Genomic DNA, 23,225 nt, shown 5'->3' on the forward strand with positions numbered 1-23,225 from the left:
TCCTGGTCTCTAAATCAAATCAACCTTAAGCAGCCAGGAAAAGAACAGTTTTGCTATCCAAAAACTGGAAGAAAGAACATAAATTTTTTCCTAATTTCATAGTTAACACTTCACATGGATCAAACAGGTAAGCAGCAGTAATATCCTTCTGTGAAAGTTACAGTAAAACTCCACATACATATTACAGCTCTAATGCCGCTTAAAATCATTGCAGAACTTGTCTTAAAGAAACCAGAGCACTTGAAGAGGGGTGTTCATTTATGGACATAAAATTATGTAACGGACATTTATATGTCCATTAAAATACGTTAAGTCTTAAAATGCATGAATATACTGTGAGTGAAGGAAAAAATATTCAGCTAATTTATAGAAAAATTGAGGAGGAAAACAGCACAGTTCTCTTACAGCACTTCACTAGAACTTTAACAAAGTAATATTTTTGCTGTTAAAAAACAGCATTCTTCATTTGTGATGTTTGCTATACCAATTTGTATGCTCAGACATTTCCATGAATCATGCCCAGCATGGCAAGAAAAACTGGACAAGACACTAATTTATAACTGAAGAAGAAATAAACCCGTTTCTTATATTAGGTCTCTAGTGAATTGCACAGACAGACACCCTACATCGTCAAAAGCAAAAATATTTCCTCAGACAGAAAATTAGTTACTGAAAGAAACGGCAGTACCAGCTGATTCATTAAGCATTTCTGTGCAACACGGAGAATAAAGCACGTATTAATCTGAAACTCATCCACATCAGATGGCTGCAGTAAGAACATGTCACACAGATGCCTTTAGCAACATACAGAAGCTGTTAACATACAAATTTAACTGCTTATCTTAAGCAAAACAAGCTTTCCAGCATACATGTATTTGTTTTTAAGCAACATTACTTCTCTCTTCACTCCTATATATACAAATAACTTAATAGCATGTCAATGGATGATACCAACAGAAAACTATCTTGTAAACATTCATGTAACTCAAATAAGTAATGCTTTGAGAATGTATCTAATATCAGGAATATATGGCTATTTCAAGCAACAGGAAATTTCTGTGTTTTTAGTACCCTTGGCGTCAAAATATTAGTTATTCTGGAGTGGAAAGTAACTACCAAGAAACATACTGAGTAATAGAGACAGTATGTGTGTGCTGTACATTTTGATTAAGTGACCAAAACTATACAAAAATGACACTGGTGCTTTGCTGCCTTCCTCATATCTTTCATTTCTAGTATTTACAATGCTATATTGATTTAGCTTTATTTCAATTACCCACTAAGTATTGGTACAAATCCTGTTTTGCAGGACCAAAACTCCCTTTGCAAATCTTAAATGAGGAATGTTCCAGTCAGCTCCCCGTGCTCAGCCTGCAGAGCTTGGAGGACACCAGATAACACTCTAGTTCAATTGTGACATAGTTGTAGAATAAGACAAGCACAAAGTAACATGTTGCTACATAGGAAATATAATCTAATACTCACCATTCATTCAAGGTGAAATTTGAATCTCTAAAAATATGTTAGTTAAAAGCATAACATATTCCTCTTAGGCATACATAAAGATGATGGATTGCAACATATAAAGCATCACATCTCCAAGAAGCTGCCATTTCTGTTTGTCCTAAAATTAACCAGTAGCTATGTATTGCAATATATCTTGGTATTTTCTTGATAGCTGGTTCATGTAAATTGGTAAAAAAAAAAAAAAAAAAAAAAAAAAAAAAAAAAAAAAGGAAGTGAAACAGAGACCTACTTTGTCCTATACAAACCCAAAACTGAAGATCTCAGCGATCTCAGAGTAAAGTCAGGTCATATTTGCCTGCTTTTACTAAAAGGCCCATCAGTAAAATGCTGCATGTTTCAACGCTGGCAGTCTACAAGGGATGCTGTGTCAAAGATAAGCATATGTGGTGCATTATTATTAAAGGAACAAAAAGCTTTGTGTCTCAAGGGAGACTTAGGACAACTTTTTGTATTTCGGATTTGCTCATTTCTACAACATCCTTTTTATGACTTCAGGAGCAGCATTTCAGCAATATCTGGAAGACACTACTCTACATAAACGACATAATCATTTATTTATGCCAAACACCACAATATGACAATTGTTAGTGATAAGGATTTAAACTAACATGCGGAATTGCCTTCTCAAGTGTCAAGGAATATTAAAGATCATATCTTACTGGAAGCTTCTCATCGAAGGGACTGCCACAGACAAAGAATTGGAGGCTAATCCCCATTGTGTGTCATAGGATATTGCCACTTTCACACTCTGCGTCTGCCTTGTACAACTGATTCAGAGAGTAATTACAGCAGAGATAAGTCTTTTCCGGAATATACACAATTAATTCTCTTCTAAAAAGGGGGAAAGAAGCCTGACACTTCAATAACGTTTAAATACATCTAATCTCTTCCTGTTCTGCTCCTAGTATTTCCTAAATATGAGGAAGAAAGAAGATTTGAAAGTATTTAACAACTGTCTGTTCTTATGTAAATCACCCATGGATGTGTAATATCCCATCAGAAAACAGCCAACATGAAATAATACTACAAACCAGTAGAACATAAAGTGAGTGGGTAACCAGTACAAAGATGAACCTAGAATGTCACTTTTTTTTAATACGTAAGGACAATTATTCTTTACAAATAAGGTTATCTCGCTTCTTTAAAATTTGAGGAGTATATTTTTAAGTTTATAAAATAGATTGAACTAATCAAAATTTCTCCATTTTGCCAACAATTCCAAAAATTGTATTCACCATGAGTTCATTTTTTTTTTTTTTGCAAATTGATTTCCATTAATTTTGCCAAATCTCATTCTCAGCCTGTCAAAACAAGTTGTGATTCCAGTACTGCACATTCCAATGCATCTATATTGGCAGAACTATATTCTGAAGTGATTTTTACACTTAAACACAGTGTCCTTCAAAAACCATTTGTCAAGAGTATTCAAGTGCATCTCAGGCTTTCTGTAACACTTCAAACTTGGATAAGTCATATTTAGGATCCTTCAAAACCACAGCAACTGACTAATTGCCCATTATTGAAATCAGACCACAGAAAAGAACTAAGTTTGCCATCATTCTGCACTTCAGGATTATACAAGTTATACTTAGGAAAAGCAAAACAAATCAAAAAAAAAAAAAAAACGAAAAAAAAAAAAAACAACACACAAACACAAAGACAGAACAAAACAAACAACATCTATGATTCTATGATTCAAAAAAACACACACATGGCTTAACATAGATTTTAGACATGAAGACTGAACTCGTTTACAATTTGCAAAGATAAAAGAAAAAAATACATGTTTTGTTTTGGTGATTCTACAGTACATGGAACTAAAGCATTAATCTCTACAGTTTAAGGTAAAGCTCAATTAGCTATCACTGTGCCTAGCTAGTCCATAAATGTAAAAAAACTCCTTTTTACATTTGATAAGGAGCCAAAAAAAAACAAACATTTGATAAAGAGGCAACTCCACAGCAGAAAACTACCTCCAACTGCTGAGCTATAAAAAAGATTCATTACCTGACTTGACTTTGCCTCTTGCTCTACTCAGAATTCACACAAACTGCCCCACTACATTTTTTATTTCAATGGGACAACATGCATGACTCAAGTTACACAAGGACATTAAGGGTGAAAGGATAATGATGTTAGCAGTCATTTTTCAGTGTTAATGTTTCTGTACCAATGACAACGGTAAAATAAATATTACTGTAGGCAGCACTCAGTTATTTTTGTCACTATACCATGAAAATATTTTCTATTTGAAGTAGTTCTAAGTTATCAAACCAAACCAGGAAGAAAGATTTATTTTTAAAAAAATATATATAGAGAGATGCATATTCAATGTAGAGATGAATGGGAAACAGCTGATGTTTCACACATTTTCGTGTGCCCAGTGGAAACAGAGACTTCCATTTGGTTTGTATATTTTAGGTAAAAGGAAAAAAAAGAAAGTGCAAGTAAATAACTCCTTGTCATGAACCTACATGATGAACTCAATTTCTTTGATCTTCTGGATAAGAGGTCATTTTCACCAATGAGTACAGCACTGAGAGAAAGCCAAAGCTCTGAACCCAAATTTTAAGTTCACCATCTTCTAGGAGCTTTAGAGCAGTTTTGGGTGCCAGACATGTTGAAGGCCACTCTCCTCCAGCTCCTGAAGCAAGTATTTTTAAGGACATAATACGAGAACAGAGGAAGCAATTCCACTGCTCTGCCTACATATATTTATTTCATCAAAGACAGAAAGACACTTTTGGTTAATAAGAGCTACGGTGCAAAATTGTCCTTAAAAGAAAACAAAGCATTTGAAGAACTATGACTTATCTACTATAGCAGGTTGTTGTTTTTACAACTTTTAAATTTCCATATTCAGAATGACAGTGTTCTGAACTCTAAATACAAGGATAAAAATGATAGTTAACCACCAGTTGCCATGCCAGAAACATACTGTAGACAAATGAAAATGTACAATTTTATCAGCCAATAATTTCCATTCTACATTTTTTGTCTAGACATACTAATACTGACCATTTTACAAACATATAAATCACTGTGGGATTTACAGAACATTAAAGCATCTTTTGGCAAATTTTATATAAGCAAAGAAAATATTTTTATCAGAATTTTATAGCAAAAAGAATTTATAGCTGCTTCAGGCACCTCAGTAACAAGGAGCAAACTGCAGAAGGCTCCTCTTGGGAAAGCAGAGAAATGCAAAAAGGGGATTGTGACAACCATATGATGCCCAAAGTGGGTTATTGAGCCTTGCAGGTGTGCCACAGGGTGGAAGGTGAATCTGGGATGAGCAGCTGGGGCTTACCCTACCCAGCCCCACAAAAAGCCCCAAAGCAAACTGAAGTCCTCTGCTGCTTTTCAGAGGACTTCAAGATGCATTCTTAGCCTCATACAGGCTTGCTTAGGAAATGGTTTAGCAGGTAGTAGTGTGATGGTTGGACCAGATGATCTTGAAGGTCTTTTCCAACCTTTATGATTCTATGATCAGGGACACACTTGGCGATAACTTTAAGTACAGACTTTTTGGACAGTGAGACTTTTTGGATGCTTAAGATCAAAACTATGTTGGAAAGAGCTGCTCCAGAACCACTTAACATTAAAGAAGCCTAAGCTGACTGGGTGCCTCCCCTGTTTGATTGCTGAAGTCCTTCAACAAGTAAGTAGACTTTAGTGTAGTGATTCCACAGATGCTGACAAAGCAATAGTCACTTTGATCCAGAAGATTGCCAAAAAAGTTAAGTTTTGGCACAAGTTCTAAGTGTGTTTTTAGTGAGCTTTTATACTAGTCTGTCATTTAAATTCTAGCTGCTCTAGAAAATTCTGGCAGCTCTTACAACTGGTAAGAGGGGACAAAAAAACCCACACGCCTTCACAAGCAAAGCCCCCAACCTTTTGCAGATATATAGGATTGCAGGAGAAATTGAAAATAAATAAATAAATACACAGACGGCCAAAGCCAAGATGCTGACTCCATGATTATGCATCTGACACAAAAAAATCCCTTTCTCCCTCCAATTCTCTGGACATCTCCTACACTGTTTTATTTTATTTTATTTTAAAGTAGAGTATAAACCTTAAATGTAGCTTTATCTCCCAATCATGCTATATTTAATAGCAGTAAATGAGATATGTTGAATCCTTTCAAAATTACATGTCAAATCACTAAATGTGGTCTCAAGACTCTCACTTGTACTCTCCATTTTTTTGTTTTCTTTTTTAAACCCTAAAGTGTCAAAACTGAAGTCTGTTAAACATAGATTAAATACATAATAATCACTTTTACTCAAGGAAATCCTTATTTCATGACCCTAGGCAGACAAACTTTTCTGCCTCTTATGCCTTCAGAAGAACTGAAATCCCTATGGACCTTTTTTCCACAACTGGCAATATACACAGGTGAACTTTGACAACAGATACAGCAACAGGTAACTACAGCTCACTGTATCAACACGGGATAATTTAAAACTGACAAAGTTGTTGACCAGTTAATAGCATATGTTTTGAGCTAGGCTGATATAAAATTAATGCTCCAAGACTGTGCAGAAGCTTGATGTTTCCAATGTCTCATTTTGTCATTTAATTTTAGATAATAATTGCATAATACATCATTTTTTAATGTAGCCAAATATGAAACAAAGAATATTGATGACCTGTATTTATTTTGCAGATGTTACTATAACAAAGGAATCTTTCATTCTTTAGCAGCATTATATTACTCAATGCTAAACTTAGTTGTTTGTGCTGATGTAAAAACATATTATTTTTTGTTAGTATTTAAAAGATGCAGTGCAACTTTGCCACAGTCACAGGGCTAGAATTTCTGACCTCTTGTTTGAGCCTGACATTGTGTAGTGGGTTTACGTGGCAAGGTTTTGGTAGCAGAGGGCCATAGGGGCAGCTTCTGTTTTACCTCACTCAGCCACTTAAGGCTATTCTGCCTCATCTTAAAGTGTTAGTACTCAAGACTTGGTAGCTCGTATAAGATCAGCAAGCATAAGAATTCATTATTTTATTTAAATTAAAAATACATCTACTTAAGCTGGAAAAAAAAAATCTACCGGACAGTCTTGTAGACATGAAACAGCTCATTATTCCGTTAGTATTCATAATTTACCAGGAAATGTGCTAGACCCTTCAAGATTTCTGGCATATGCATACAGTACTGTGCTACTTCTCTGCCACTAATACTCTAAGACAACTTTAATACTATGATACTGTAAGACAACTGTCAATATAATCTTTTAAAAGAAACTTCTACTAGCAGTGCATCTAGATAGTAGCCAATTCAGAGGCTGTCAAGTCCCTAAAACCATTCAGTCAGTGCTCTCACAGTGTTAATCTGAATAGTTAACATAGCCTTAAGCTTGTTATTTTGCAGCTGGTGTGAAATTGTATTTCTTTTGTTTCTGGTCTTGAATAACATTATCAGACAAATGAACTTAAAAAAATAAAATAATAATAATAGTTTTCCCTCTTACCAACTCTTCGCGAAGTTGGGCTATGAGTTCGTCTCTCTCCTTCAGCTGCAACTTCAGCACCGAACATTCATCTTTAATTCCATCCTACAAAAAATATTAAAAGAGATGTTATAATAGGTTTAATGCTTTTACTTGGTCTTGACAAGAAAAGGCTGAGATGATTCACATAGTGTGAGATGATTACATTCAGGTAATGAAACTCAATTCTCCTTTGTCATCTGTTGTATTTTCAATAACACATTCTAAAGTTGTAGCATAAACAAATTAATGCATCCAAAGACATTACACAAAAATGTGAATAGTTCCCTGCACAGAAGTCCATTTCATTATTTTCTGATTATTCAAAGCCCTTTTTATTGAAGATCCCATCAGGTCATTCCCTTTCAGTTAAGGAATATCTACAAAATGTCATAATTTTTCTCATACAAAAGAACATTAGAGAAGTATCATTTCTGAAGCATTATTGTGGAGTTTATGATCTTGGAGAGGGCAAAAAAGAAATTAAAAAAGACATGCACAGGAAAAGTAAAGCTCCCTTCTCATGCATACCTCTTTTTTTCCCCCACATCATTCAAAACAACAGCAATTCTGATATTAGATGAGCAGAGAAAAAAAAACATTTTCCACTTAGTACTTAGTGATATAACCACTGACAACACCTCAATTTGATGTGCATGAAAATGAACCTAGTAGCTAAACTGTAGCCAAATCCAGATCCATGAGGCAGTCTGCAAACAATTCCATTGCAGTCTGCAGTTTTTGCAGCTTGCAAAAAATCTCCAGGCAATTTTGAGAATTCATGCAAATCTAAACACCTTTGGAGAAGAAATGTCTATCACATTTTTGTGTGTTGTTCTAGCAAACACCCAAGAGGAGAAACCCAAATTAAATTTCTGAAGTGTTGAAGACTAAAAACCCAACAAACTAACCAGTCCAAAAAAATACACATATATCATAATAATTGGTCTTACAACTATAAATGGAGAACTGCATCCTTATACCTTTCTAGTTCAAAGACTTATTTAAAACATTTATGAAATTTGCTGGTTTCTATTATTTTTGCCAAAGCAAAACAAAACAAAAGCAAGCCATAAGCCAAAGAAAACTTCTGGGAACTAACATATGTGTGTGTATATATATACAAACATTTATGTGTGTATATATACATAAATATATATATACACACACACACCACAGTTCTGTCCTTAGTTTAAGAGTATTCCAGTTTAAATGCATAACATTGTCAAGAGCACAAAATAAACATAAAAATGGTAACAAAAGAGTTGTCTCAGTAGTTCTCAATAAAGAGCAGGCTTAATGGGGAAAAATATATACAGGTATATATATTTTTATATATATGTGGCATGGCATGTCTGGCTGGTGATCCCTGTGTCAAGTGAGGTTGGGAAATTCTAACATATATTGCTTCTTGACAACTGAAGGGCAAATATATATTGATTTAAAAAACACCACTTAACCCTGCTTTGTACCCAGATTCCTGACCACAAACATCTTAACTGCAGAATCATTGTCAACAAAACGGATATTTCATCTGCCACCCAAGCATCTCAGAAAAGAATTTCTTGCAATTTGCTGTACATCAATTTGCATATGTATGCAAGTTACCCAGAACAGGCTAATAAAAGGCAAGCGCTAGCAATTCCCAGATTTTTATGTCACTGTTTAGTAAAATAAGTACTAATAAACAATCCACACCACACAGGGTTTGCAAGAAGCTAAGAGCTCTTTCTTACTGAACAGAGTGTAGAATCAAGATTTTGTAAACCTATTTGGCTGCACAGTATTTTTGTAGGCATCATTCGTTCTCAAAATGTAAGACAAAAGAGAAGAAAAATGCTGCTTGGTGCTTCTATGTATCTATTATATTTTGAAGACATTCCTACTATAATACCAACTGACAACAGGAATACAAGAAACACAGTATCATCCAGGAATAAAAGAGAAAAAAAGTAGAGCAGATTGCAGAAAGGCTTGGGTAATTTCAGTATCCCATATATCTGTCTGAATGTATTAGTAACAGAAGAACAAAACGCAATGGAACCAACTATCTGTTGCCACGACAATGACTACAGTTCTTCCAGAAAGCAACTTTTGAGAGCTAGAAAAGAAGAGAAGGCTCCACAATCACATTCTGTATAAGGACCATAAAATATTTCAATGAAGGATTGTATGGAGGATACCAACAAAATAACATATATTTGCAACATTTGGCGGCATGAAAAGCTGGTAGAATGCTGCATTATTTATTAGTCTAGAGGGCAAGCAGCAATGCATATCAAATTGTGTGAATTTGGAAACAGATTACCTTTACTCTCTGGTAATATTTCATTATCCACTGTGAAACTGTAGTACATTACAAGGCAGTCAAGGAAAGGCCAACACATTTGTTGAGGAAAGCTTCTCAAACTGAATGAGGAATAAAAGACACACTCCAATAGGAATTTATTGTAAAAATTAAACTACTTAAGAACCAGAGTACCCTTCTAAAGAACTGTCACAAAAGCAGACATTACAGAGGAATGGACTTGGAAAGGATCATCTGTTGTTAGTAGAGAGTGCAACCACTGCATTATCAGTCTATGCCGTAGTTATGGAGTCAAAAGAAATATCTCCCCCAATACAGTAGAGTATTAAAATATATGTATATATAAAATATATATAAAAAATGAGTACTGTAGGACTATATCATTCAGACTTTATTCAGACATACAAGATGCTTTGTCCATGTATTCCTATGTTTAGAAAAATAATCTTGCCTATAATGCTGGTTATTATAATGCTAATTATGATAATGTATGCAAAATATTTCTCACCTCATAGCATCCCTTATAGTATTTATAGAGCCTAAGAGAATAACAAATTTACATATAAGTGTACCTTAGTTCAAGTGCCAACCAGAATCAATTAAGAGATCAAACATTTAAAATTCTGCTAAGTAACAGTTACCATTTCTTAGCATTTACTATATCAACATCCCTGGACACTGTAGTTTCTTACCTTTCTGCGAAAAGATTTTAGAACTGTATATTTTATCAAGAATTCCAGACCAATGAGAACGTGGATGACATGAAAATATTAGTTACCATTCCAAATCATTTCATCATATATTCCATGCATGTGTTCATAAACTGTCTCACTACATTTTAGGCTTTTGAGGGTATTTTATTGAGTTTAATAAATTATGTACTACATATTAAAAACAGTATTACATACTATAATCTTATTCTCTTTTATAAATTTTCTTTATACTATTTTGAGGAAAAAAAAAAAAAAGAAAAAAAAAAAAAGGATAAGGTATCTGCTCTCCCATATAGTAAGCATGTTCATAACAGAGACTTTTCCAAAACTGCAAATACGTGATAAAAAGCAAAGTCAATTAACAGCTGGTTCTGAAAAAGCACTGTTAGACTGTAGGGGACACAGCATGCTCTGTAAATGAAGTGCTTTGTCTTCAAACTATTTTCTTTTGTTAAATTAAGGTAATCAAAGAAAAAAAAAAGTTTTTAGTCTGAATTTCAGCTCTCACCTTCTCAGCTCTTACAGAACTGGCTTCCAAGTATACTTCACACACACACACACACACACACACAAAAAAAAAAAAAAGCAAAATCTTCTCAGAAGAGCATCAGTCATATTTTTTGATTACATTCTCCGATACTGTTAAAAAAAATAAAAAATCCAGGATTTAGTTTATATTCAGTATGGATCTACTGTTGTAATTGTATGTGATTACTGTTGTAATTGTATGGTCAGGATGCTCTTCAAATCACCATCTTTTTACCTCTTCAGATTATCAGCCTTTCACTTATTTTCAGTCTTACTTTATGACAGCAATTGGTATGTCTCAGTGCTAGCATTCTCCTAGTTTAGTTTAATTCTGTCCATCTGGAAAACTGCTAAACATAATAGCAAACTTGTTTCTCATCAGATCAGGTCACAGGATGACAAACTGTACTGCACGTGTGAAGACAGCTGCAGTAGGTTACACATAAGTGCCAGAAAGCAAAATAATTTCCATTTTGAAAACTTTATACCTCTTCATTCTTAGGAGCCAATGGGCATATTGTACTTGTGGAAATCACAAAGTGCTATAAACAGAACTAAACAAGTATTATGGAAGATAAATGTAATGCAATCTGACTTCGATACAAAATGAATATGCTGCCAAAATAGCACTATAAAATTAGAATATTATAAAACTCATTTGATAAATGTGCTAGATTTCAGCTAAGTAGAAACTTAACCAACTTAGGGTCATACAAAAAATTAACAACTACTTAGCTTGTAGTTTCTTAAGAAAAATATCATCCTAAGTGGAACAATCCAAACTAAGAAATTTAGAACTGAGTGCCAGGTCCAGAAAGCTACATAAAGGCCGTGACAATTGAAGCTTCTTCTAAGTTATGCAGCAGACTCATACAGCAAATTCAGTGTTTCTGAATAACTATCAAGACCATTCAGAGAAAACACTGGTTACTTTAACATTAAGAGGATTTTTATGACAGCAGTATAGGAGTCTAGATTATGTACAGGGTTAGGGATGTCTTATGGTCCACTTTATACCACTTTGCATCTGAAAAGCAGCAATTACTTTTGAAGATCTTACCTGAAATTTGTAGAAAAGTACCATGTTGTATTTAGAAACTGAGATCCTACTTGTTTTAACATGTAGCATGTTTAAGGGGATGGGGAGCAGGATGTGGCCCTCACTATCCATGAAGAACTGGTTGGTGACCTGCTACGGCACTTGGATGTGCACAAGTCGACGGGGCCGGATGGGATCCACCCAAGGGTACTGAGAGAACTGGCAGAGGAGCTGGCCAAGTCACTGTCCATCATTTATCAGCAGTCCTGGCGATCGGGGGAGGTCCCAGTTGACTGGCAGCTAGCAAATGTGACGCCCATCTACAAGAAGGGCCGGAGGGCAGACCCGGGAAACTACAGGCCTGTCAGTTTGACCTCAGTGCCAGGGAAGCTCATGGAGCAGATCTTCCTGAGAGTCATCACACAGCACTTGCAGGGCAAGCAGGCAATCAGGCCTAGTCAGCATGGCTTTATGAAAGGCAGATCCTGCTTGACGAACCTGATCTCCTTCTATGACAAAGTGACGCGCTGGGTGGATGAGGGAAAGGCTGTGGACGTGGTCTACCTTGACTTCAGCAAGGCTTTTGACACCATCTCCCACAGCATTCTCCTCAAGAAACTGGCTGCTCTTGGCTTGGATTGGCACACGCTTCGTTGGGTTAGAAACTGGCTGGATAGCCAGGCCCAAAGAGTCGTGGTGAATGGAGCCAAGTCCAGTTGGAGGCCAGTCACTAGTGGAGTCCCCCAGGGCTCGGTGCTGGGGCCGGTCCTCTTTAATATCTTCATTGATGATCTGGACGAGGGCGTCGAGTGCACCCTCAGTAAGTTCGCAGATGACACCAAGTTAGGTGCGTGTGTTGATCTGCTTGAGGGTAGGAAAGCTCTGCAGGAGGATCTGGATAGGCTGCACCGATGGGCTGAGGTCAACTGCATGAAATTCAACAAGGCCAAGTGCCGGGTCCAGCACCTGGGGCGCAATAACCCCAAGCAGAGCTACAGGCTGGGAGAGGAATGGTTGGAGAGCTGCCAGGCAGAGAAGGACCTGGGAGTGATGGTGGATAGTCGGCTGAATATGAGCCAGCAGTGTGCTCAGGTGGCCAAGAAGGCCAACGGCATCCTGGCTTGTATCAGGAACAGTGTGACCAGCAGGGCTAGGGAGGTGATCGTCCCCCTGTACTCGGCTCTGGTGAGGCCGCACCTCGAGTACTGTGTTCAGTTTTGGGCCCCTCGCTACAAGAAGGACATCGAGGTGCTTGAGCGGGTGCAGAGAAGGGCGACGAAGCTGGTGAGGGGCCTGGAGAACAACTCCTACGAGGAGCGGCTGAGGGAGCTGGGCTTGTTCAGCCTGGAGAAGAGGAGGCTCAGGGGCGACCTTATCGCTCTCTACAGGTACCTCAAGGGAGGCTGTAGTGAGGTGGGGGTTGGCCTGTTCTCCTACGTGCCTGGTGACAGGACGAGGGGGAATGGGCTTAAGTTGAGCCAGGGGAGTTTTAGGTTAGATGTTAGGAAGAATTTCTTTACCAAAAGGGTTGTTAGGCATTGGAACAGGCTGCCCAGGGAAGTGGTGGAGTCACCATCCCTGGAAGTCTTCAAAAGACGTTTAGATGTAGAGCTTAGGGATATGGTTTAGTGGGGACTGTTAGCGTTAGGTCAGAGGTTGGACTCGATGATCTTGAGGTCTCTTCCAACCTAGAAATTCTGTGATTCTGTGATATGTCAAGATGTTGTTTTATTAACAAGAAAAAATATGTTTTTTTGGGATTAGTCTAGTAAGTAGAGTTCTGGATATTGCAGTTTGTGGTTTCAAAAGAGTCCTGTCCCATCCCCTCAGGTAATTGTTTTATTGGTTGCAATTGTTTATTGTTTTTTGTTGTTGTTGTTGTTTATTGCTGTTGTTATTTTTTTTTTTTTTTAAGATTATTTAAGTGTCATGAAGCAGAGAACCTGAGACTGTATTATTTGTTGAAGACATTTCAAAAGGTCCACCTTTGAGATGGCCCCTACATATATTTATACCAGAGTGTATTTATATCATGATATCTATGTACATATACAGTTCATTTTCCAGTGTTATTTTATTTTTTCCTTTCTAATTCACTCTAGCTCTATGCATTGTATCCATTTATATCTGTCATATCAATTCCTTTCAGTCCCTCTAAGAGAGGAATGAATTGTCTGGCTGCAATTCTTCACATATGCAAAGCACATTGAATGTGCTTCTTTGGCTTGTTTTTTATTTTGGCACTCAGTGCCAGGGCAGTTAGCCTTGGCAGGAGTCCTGACAACTCATAGCAGGCCATGGCCATACTTACTCGCCTGTTTCTCCCTTCACATGGCTGTACCAGCTGTTGCTCAGGCACAGCAAAAGGCTAAAGGCAAGTCCACACCTCAGGAATTCCCGTTAAAGCAGAACACAACAACTTGAAGTGATCCCCTGAGGCCACCCTGGCTCGATACCAGCAGTCTCACTATGGTGTATCTTTCCTTGTCCAGGATGGGAAAAAAATAAAAAATAAAAAATCATTTCAGAAGTTTTGGAATGAAAACATTTGGATGATGTGGTCGTATCAGAAACAAATGTTGTTTTGTACATCATCTTTTAATGCAACTACAGCATTCAAATGACTCTTCTATATAAGCAGCTCTACATTTCATTTACTGATCATGAAATCAAATGGAGTCTGAGGTGCACCCAAAAATGATAAATAAGGGTTATTAACAGTCATAAAGCATTCTGTGATTCTCTATTATATTCTACTTAAGTACAGTTACAAAGAATATGCGATCAAATATTTTACTGGAAGAATTTAGGATATATACATTAATTTGAATACTAGAATAGAATTGGTATTTTACTATGAAGGTAACAATCGAAAAGACTATGCAGGCTATGCTACTTTAGACTCAGATATTTATGAATATGGAGCTAAATAAACAATGTTTTCTTCACAGTGATCCAATTGTCGGTGAACTGTGAATTACAGATTGAGCAAATTAATGCTATTTTTGCTTCAGCTGAATTTTACTCTCTGCAGCAGTGAAAATAAACAGCATGGAGTTTAAAGGAATGCAATTTGATTAATAAACTGCAAAACATAAAACTGAATGATCATACCAGGTCAAGCTCAAGATACATCCAACCACCAGAAATCATGAACAGCAGCCAGGAGTGGAAATGTGTAACTGCATATAATGTATTTTTCCTGATATAACCACTCCATTTACTCTCTCCTTCTGGCTCTTCCTGAGCTAGCATGCTTCTTCACAGTACCATGCCTCTTTTGGTAATACACTCTAAATAAATCATACATTCACGAAAACAGACAAACCATAATAAGAAGACCCAAACCCCAAGTTTTCCTTTGGTTTCAAAGCTGCTGCTGAACAATGTCATTGTTTCCGTCATAAGAAAATAAGCATTTCTTATTCATGTTCCCCATGTCTTCCTTGGTTTTATATGACTACATGTTAACTGCACAACTTTTGTCATCTGTTTCAAGCTCAGGAATTGCTGTCTATATAACCTCACTTCTTATAATAGCCACCCTGTATCCCTGATCAAAAACTGTGATCCACCTTTTCTATTATTCACTAGACCTGGGTCATCTGAAGCACTCAAGCAGGGGGTAAACACATCCATTCACACAATTGCATTTTCTATTTTGTTTCATATTCCTTTCCAAATAATTGTTTTGAGTAACTCTTAAGGGACCAGATATATAGAAAATCCCTGTCTTCTATATTTTCTGTAGAAAGGGGAAAAAAATCAGTTGTGCACCCCTTCACAAACCTAGAATCAAAGTCACAAACTTAACAATAAACAGCATTTGGGAGCTTTGTCCATGTACTTAATTCACCAAGAGCCCTGCCTGTACTATTAATCATAGAATGGTTTGGATTGGAAGGGTCCTTAAAGATTATCAATTTCCAACTCCCCTGCCATGAGCAGGGACACCTACCACTAGACTAGGTCACTACAAGTGACCTCTAACCTGGTTTTGAACACCTCCAGGGATGGGGCATCCACAGCTTCTCTGGGCAACCTGTTCCAGTGCCTTACCACCCTCACAGTAAAATATATATATATATATATTCCTTATATCTAATCTAAATCTTCCTCCCTTTTAGTTTTAAACCATTATTCCTTGCCCTATCACTACATTCCCTAACAAAGAGCCCCTCTCCAGCTTTCCTGTAGGCCCCATTTAGGTACGAGAAGACCACCATTAGGTATCCTCAGAGCCTTCTTTTCTCCAGCCTGAACAACTACAACTCCTTCAGCCTGTCTTCATAGGAGACGTGCTCTAGCCATCTGATCATGGCCCTCCTCTGAACTTGTTCTAGTATGTCCATGTCCAGAATTATTCTTCCACATGCATTTTCATTTGTGTCTACTGACATTCAGTTTCAATTGCTTTTCATCTTTGAATCGTTTGGTGTGATGAAATCTTTCTGTAATACTTCATTTTAATTCTGATTATTCTTGATCCTTCTTGAAGTGTAATTCTTCCTTTAATAAGTACCTATTTATTCACACCTTTGGTACTTTACACCTAATTTCCCATTAATCCAAGAGAAGACTTTCCACCTCATCCTCTTATTTCTTCAAAAACAAAAACAAAAACAAAAACAAAACCTTGATGAAGGGCCTTGTTGAAATTTTTGAAATGGAGTTAACCACACAAACCAGATCATTCTAATTCACTCACTGACAGCTCTTTCTAAGGTACAATTAAAATCTCAAACTATCAGGTCTCCTCTTCCCCGTATTTTAATATTCATTCATAACCAATCCAGATGTATTTTCTATGTCAGTTTCTAGTAATTGGTCCCATAACAAAGTCAGATTAAAAGCCCTTAAAACAAACAAACAAAACAGTCAGCTTATGTCCATCTATCATTTTTCTGTGATGAAGACTGAAGCAATAGGTAATGGGCAAGAGTTAGTAGTTAGACATTCTTATTTCACTTTCTTCAGCTATCTTGAATGAGTAACTAGTAAGAGAGATTACTTACTCTATATTATTCCATTTTATTCTCACTTATCTTCAGCTCACACTGCAAGACTCATTCCTCAGATTTGAACCTCCAGTACTGCTGGTGTATCCACTTATGTGGAAACAAATGCAGATCATGTATTTACCTCTTTTTTACAATAGCCTTATTTGCCAAGAATGCTGTGTTACACAATTACCTTTCAGCCTTGCACACCCACTGAAAGACCTCATGACATTTATGAATTTGATACAACTTTTATAATCAGGGTGTTGATTTTATTTTTTGTTTTGTTTGTTTTAGTATGTTGGCTTTGCTTATTACATATTTACATTAGATATACCAAAGTTCACGCAAAAGAAAATGAATGACAAGCTTCTAAATCGGAAATGAAATAAAACAGGTTTGGACGATTTTCAGTCCATACTACTAATATATAGTTCATAAAGGACTGAAGGGAGATTTATATATAAATGCATATACATATATTTATTTATTTTCCTTAAAGCAGTATAGAAGAGTTCTGAATAAATTATAAACATTAAGTTGAGGAATTGAGTATTCTCCTGTCAACTCTTACTATCATCAGGGAAAAATGTCCCATTCATATTGAATTTTTTGCTGTAGTATTAAATCATCAAAACCTTTCATACTCTTACATGCAAATAACCTTAAATATGTAATATATATATTGACTGATTTATGTCAAAGATTACCCAGAAGACTTATAGCCCTCTACAGACATAATTTCATTCACAATTGAAATGCAAGCACATCTCAATTTCATTCTGCCAAGCAGCATGATAAAACCATTTAGACCAAGAAGTAAAAATATCTGCTAACTGCCATGTTTTCATAAAAATGTCTTTATCGGCATGCCCATAAATACAGTTCTTCATACACACTGAATAATGCTGTAGGCAAAGCCTCATTTCTCTAAATTGAAGAAGATGAATCCAAATCAGATCCTGCCTCCACTGAAAGCAAATCAATACCTAAGTTCCTTCCAAATCCAACACTACAAAGGGCACTGAGCTGAACTCTCCCCTCAACACATTGTAGTCTTCTGCTATTGGCTTGAAAATGAGGCACTATTTCTGTTATTTTTATGTTGAGTTCACATTTATGCTTTAAATTGTTCTGCCTCATACTCCTTGGAATCAAATGAAAGTTTTAGACAGGAAGACCTTAAAAAATAGTGACTTCAGCCAAAAGACATGGTATTTTTGTATGTTTTTTAGTTCTTTTTAAAGCTAAATCAAGACTTTCTTCGGGATCTGAATAAAAATGTTTGTTGGTTGACCAAGATGACTAAGGAAAGAAACAAATGAATAAACTTCTACAACTTCTGAACACACAGGAATTCACAAAAGTAAACTGAATGAACACTACCCAGAGAATAAGTTTTGGCTGCCACAATATAAGAAGGATATAAAACTATTAGAGCTCATCCAAAGAATGTCAACAAAGATAGTGAAAGCTCTAGAGGGGAAGGTGTATGAGGAGCTGCTGAAGTCATCATAGATGACTTGTGTTGTTCAGTTTTGAGGAGACAGAGGGGAGGCCTCATGGCAGCCTGCATTTAGAAAATGACTTTAAAAGAAAAAAATAATAGTAAAAAAATATTAAAGCAAAGCACAGTATACTTGCTGACCCTCAGCCCGCTCCAGCGTGGGCACATTCCACAGTAGAGCAGGGGTTTGCAGCATACAGGGGGGTTTCCTGAGCTGGGGAAGCCCCAGGGAAGCGGCCGACGAAATGTGGCTGGGGCTTGAAGTAACAGCACCCGTCTCACTCCCCAAAAAGTAGCTCCTAGGAGGGCACAAGCAACCAGGCACACGGTGCAGCAGTTTACATGTGAGGACTATTCTATTAACCAAGTGGGAGGCGTGAAGTATACTTTAACCCCAGAACCGGGCTCTGTTCTCTGACCATCTGTACAGGCCTAAGGCACTCACCCTACCTGATCTTCAAGGCAAAATGATGGATGCTCATCTCAAGGAAAAGGCTGTGGCTCTGTCTGGGTGGCCTGCACAATCTAACCCAACAGTGGCTGATGCCTCCACCCAGACAGAGTTACTGAGGGGTGAGGCCGCAGTGCAGACTTCAGACAGTAGAAAGTACCCTTTCCCTGGGGCAGGGACAAGTGGAAGACCTGCCTGTAATGGGTGTGCCCAGGTGAAAGAGATCACCTCCTGCACCAGGTGGCTGAGCTGCAGGAGACAGTGAGAAGGCTGCTGCTTCAGGGAGGCCAAAATTTTTTTGGCTTTTCTTTATAAAGCCAATAGCTAGGCTTTTCACTTACATAAAGGAAACTTCAGAGTAATGAAAAGACGTCATTTTCAATATGTATCTTATCAGAAGGATGATTAGCTGTGTTTAATTTTTTTTAATAAGATATAAACTAGATATTAAAACTATTAATGCTACTCCTGAATAGTGTGATGCTTTCAATGAAATATTTTGCTTCTTTTTTTTTCCTCTTCATGTGGTTACATCCCCATCAGCTCCTTGCGTTTTCTTCCAATAAACTTATGGGGAAATGGGGAAAACAGGAATAATTACGTGAGACCTTTAGAATACTTGCATTTCTAGAAGAGAACTCTGTTCCGTATTGACTTTAAGTTAGGAGGTCACAGAAATAAATAAATAAATAAATAAAAAGCTTTACTAGACTATACATTCAGTGCAACTGCTTCACAAAGTCCACACCCAATTACTTATTGATCTTAAATGGAAATGCATTTTCCATTTAAGAATAAACTTTTGTTCAACTAATGTGACATTCTTTGTGAGGTTTTACACAGTGAAATCAATTTTTAAATACCAATGTTTTTGCATACCGGTACAGTATCTAATTTCTGGACTGAAATAACAATCATTGCAAAAAGGAGACATCGTTATTTATTAAGTTTTTAAGCAAAACCAAAATAAAAATGGTTTTGTCAAATAACTGAAAGACAAAATCAAGCTATCAGAAAACTGTTGTGATGCCACACAAGATAATTACAAAAAACATGGGAAAAAATAAACCCCCAGACAATACAATGCCAAATAGAAATACCTACTGAGTTTGGCTAACACAGAAGACAGTACAGTCCAATTGGTATGCATTCATTGGCATAATCAACTTACTAATACATCTCTGCTGTTCCTTTTTGAGCTACTATGTATAGAGATATATCACTGCATTAAGCCACATAGAAATAGACTTCTATGCATTAATTTAAAAAAATATAGAAAGTTTTTTTTTTTTTTCCTATTACTTCTCTCCCTCTACATAGCACATTTTAAATCTGAGTATTTCAAGTATACAAATCTTTCAGAGTAACCTAAAAAAATATTGTTAATTTCCTAAAAAGTAACTAAAAATGTGTTTAGGAGCATTCTGTATATTTGGTGGATATTGTCTGTAAAAATTTCCTCTGTAAAAAGAAAGATACAAAACCCCTAATAATGGCAAGATACCACGGGAAAGGCTAATGGCCACGAAACAAAGAAATTCTCTTTATTTCTTTCTTTCTATTTGAGTGTCACATTAGTCAACTTTTTTTTTTTTTTTTTTTTTTTTTTTAATACTGAATCAAATTGGAGATTTTATAACAACATATCTGCTACTTCTCAAGCAGCCTACTGTTTTTCTTTCTACAGAAAAGTGAAGCAAAGCCTCAGTAGTTTACATAAAATGAACTCCTATTTCAAATGCATTATTACAGCTTCTTAATTACAATCTAGAAAGGAGTGCTGAGTCTGTGGTGGAGAAGACACCAACAGAAATTCGCTGTTGAGTACTGCTCCTGCTTGTGCTTTGGAACAGCATATTTGCTTTACTTCCTCTGTATAAACTGGAAACATACACTTTTTGGAACTTCTTTTATTAAAACACATGTAATGACTTAAAGTAAACTGAAGATTAATTTTTGTGGCAATAACATTGAAATTCAACACTCTGGGAGTAGAATCAAATCCTAGAAAAAATAGTGAACTCCAGGGGACAACTGTGATTAGCTATTACTAGACTTGATCTTTTAAAGATGAGGAAAATTACATGAGGAAATCTATGAAAACCAGGTGGTACTTCTGCATGGATATTCGTATGAATCATCTCTTTCCACTCCTAAGTCTTACCATTTAATTGTCTAACATTTGTTATTATGGAATTGGGAATTGTAACCTCACAACCCCTTTTCTGCTCATTTTGAACATAGAAAAATACCAAGGAAATTAGCCAAAACTGAGCTTGATATTATTTTCTTTAGGCAGTTTCCCAAAGATCTTCAAGTTATCAAAACATTATCTGTAAGTCACATTTTAAAGTGAATTGTGTGTGCCACAGAGGCATCAATCATCCTGTCATTTGCAGCCCAATATTACACATAGTTAAGTTGTTGCATGATTCTTCCTCTGCCCCTGTTACAAGGACTTAGCTATTTACCCCTTACTATTTCGTTTATTGAAAAGCATATTCCACTTGCAGTAGACCTCTGTCTCCTGTTTTCTTTTTTTTGTTTGTTTGTTTGTGTGTGTTTGGGTTGTGTTACTTTTTTTTTTTGTTTTGTTTTTGTTTCAAAGAAGGGAAAATGGGTGCTTTTTTTCAGTGTCCATTTCTTCTGGGCTAGAGTTCTTTCCCAACATATCCACAGAGAAGCCTAGCCAATACATGTGGCAAGTGAGAAGAGAGAGATTAATGAGCTCATTATAATTCATTGAAGAGTGATGTGGGGATGACTGCCCACTTCAATTAGTTTTATTACTGTAGGAAATTGTTTCATATGCCAAGCTCATCACCAAGCATGCCTGGAAAACATTAGAGTAGTAATCAGACTTGATACAAGAACTTTTCATTAGCCTGTAAGGCTAAGGGCACATATAATGACAAGGAAGGTATTAAAAAGGTGGGCATGAGAGTGGCTAGCATGCAATAATTTATCATGTCTGATAAACAGCACAATGGCAATCTTAAGTTAAAAATTTGGTAGAACAGCTGTGTTGCTACAGCACATCATGTACTCTTCCTGTAATCATGACATTAGCTGACAGTATTAGACTTAGAAGGATTAATAGGTCAGGTTTACTCAGACAATAAATCCTAGTGCAAATTAACTATGACTCAAATATTCTAATGAAAATGTTAATCAGTAACTCGGATTTTTACAGAACTATCCTCTTTTCCCAATCATCCCAAAAATTAACAAATGCATTTCTACGTATTTCTTGACAATTGGAAGTTGCAAAAAGACACACAAATTTAAAAGTGCTAAAAAGTTTAAGCATTAATTGTGTAAATGTATTGTGTTTTGTAGCTTTATGAAAGAAAACTGCAAGCACAAAAATCAGTCTTTTAAAATATCTCAGGGAAAATAACTTAAAATTGGTGTTAAACTAATATTATGTAACTGCCAATAAATAAAGCATACTTAGTAAAGAGAATGAAGCTTTTCTGAGAATTTGAACAGTAATGCAGATAGAAAGAGAGGGGAAAAAAAAAAAAAAAAAAAAGAAAAAAGAAATGTGCCTACTGACATACAGCATTTTCCTACCTCATTTCTCTCTAAAAATAAATTAAAATTCCCAAATGTGAGAATTCTTTTTGCTCCTCAGCCTACCCTGACAAACACAGATTTATAAATGATAAGGCTTTGAGTTAAAAGGCAAGATAACTTTCTTGCTAAACAAAACCATGAAACCAAATAGGTCTTACTCTGGGGCAGAAATAACTTCTTAATACATTGAAAAACTTTTCAGGCAAACAAATATAAAATAGCTTTTACATTAACTTTGTGTTATCAAATGCAATTATACTTCAAGTTCAGGGAAAAATCAATTCAAAGTAGCAAGACAGAGCTGCTCTGACACATCTCTTTTATGCTACTGCCTTATTTGAGATTTGATTCTTAATGCCAGTTCTACTCCACAGCTCCCAGAAAACTGCAAATAAGTATGTGATACAAGTGAGAACAAGGTGAGATGACAGTAATTTGGCAGCCTCCAAAATGTGTGCAGAATGATCAGCCTTCATGGATTAGCTAAACTGCAGCTACCTTTATATATATTTATATATATATGTAATATATATATTTATATATTTATATATATTTATTTATATACATAAATAATTGTGATGCTGAGCAAATTTTACTTGAACAGATTTATTTATTTATTTTTTTTTTGTATCTTTCATTGCTGAAACTACTCTTTTTTATTATTATTTTTTTTTTTTTCAGCTCTCATAAACCCACAATGTACAGTCATCAGATCTCTATCAGATCCTCCCATCCGTATCTGAAGGTGTGTGTTTTGTTTTGTTTCTCTTTTTGCTATTTCACACCTTAAGCTGTAGAAAATCAGTTCAAGATGGATTAGGTACTCCAGTTCAGTTGATAAGAATATTGTTTTGCCTCAAAAAGATAATAATTCAAAAGAGAAAAAAAAAAAGTGCAAATACTAACTTAATCGGAAATGTTAGTACTAATCATGCCTGAAAAAACACCCCCAAAATTCCTCTGTTTCAATGACTGAGAGTAGATGCAGTCATCTTATCAGTGAATATTCTCCATTTTGGCAATATTGGCTCACCCTATCCACTCTTATGTACTTAGAAAGCTTTAAGGAATA

General features: G+C 36.1%; 1 protein-coding gene across 1 annotated transcript in view; it reads right to left on the minus strand.

Moving 5' to 3' along the window:
- The window catches only part of CCSER1 (coiled-coil serine rich protein 1), a gene marked incomplete at both ends in the record, with an annotated part of 580,304 nt that overhangs the window by 263,150 nt on the left and 293,929 nt on the right, over positions 1–23,225 (minus strand). The window contains one exon of the mRNA XM_084286653.1: positions 7,011–7,094. Within this exon, the coding sequence (XP_084142779.1) occupies positions 7,011–7,094 (84 nt within the window). The remainder of the gene's footprint in view (positions 1–7,010; positions 7,095–23,225) is intronic.

The sequence above is a fragment of the Netta rufina genome (assembly GCF_964035555.1).
Source record: "Netta rufina genome assembly, chromosome: 4".
NCBI lineage: Eukaryota > Metazoa > Chordata > Aves > Anseriformes > Anatidae > Netta > Netta rufina.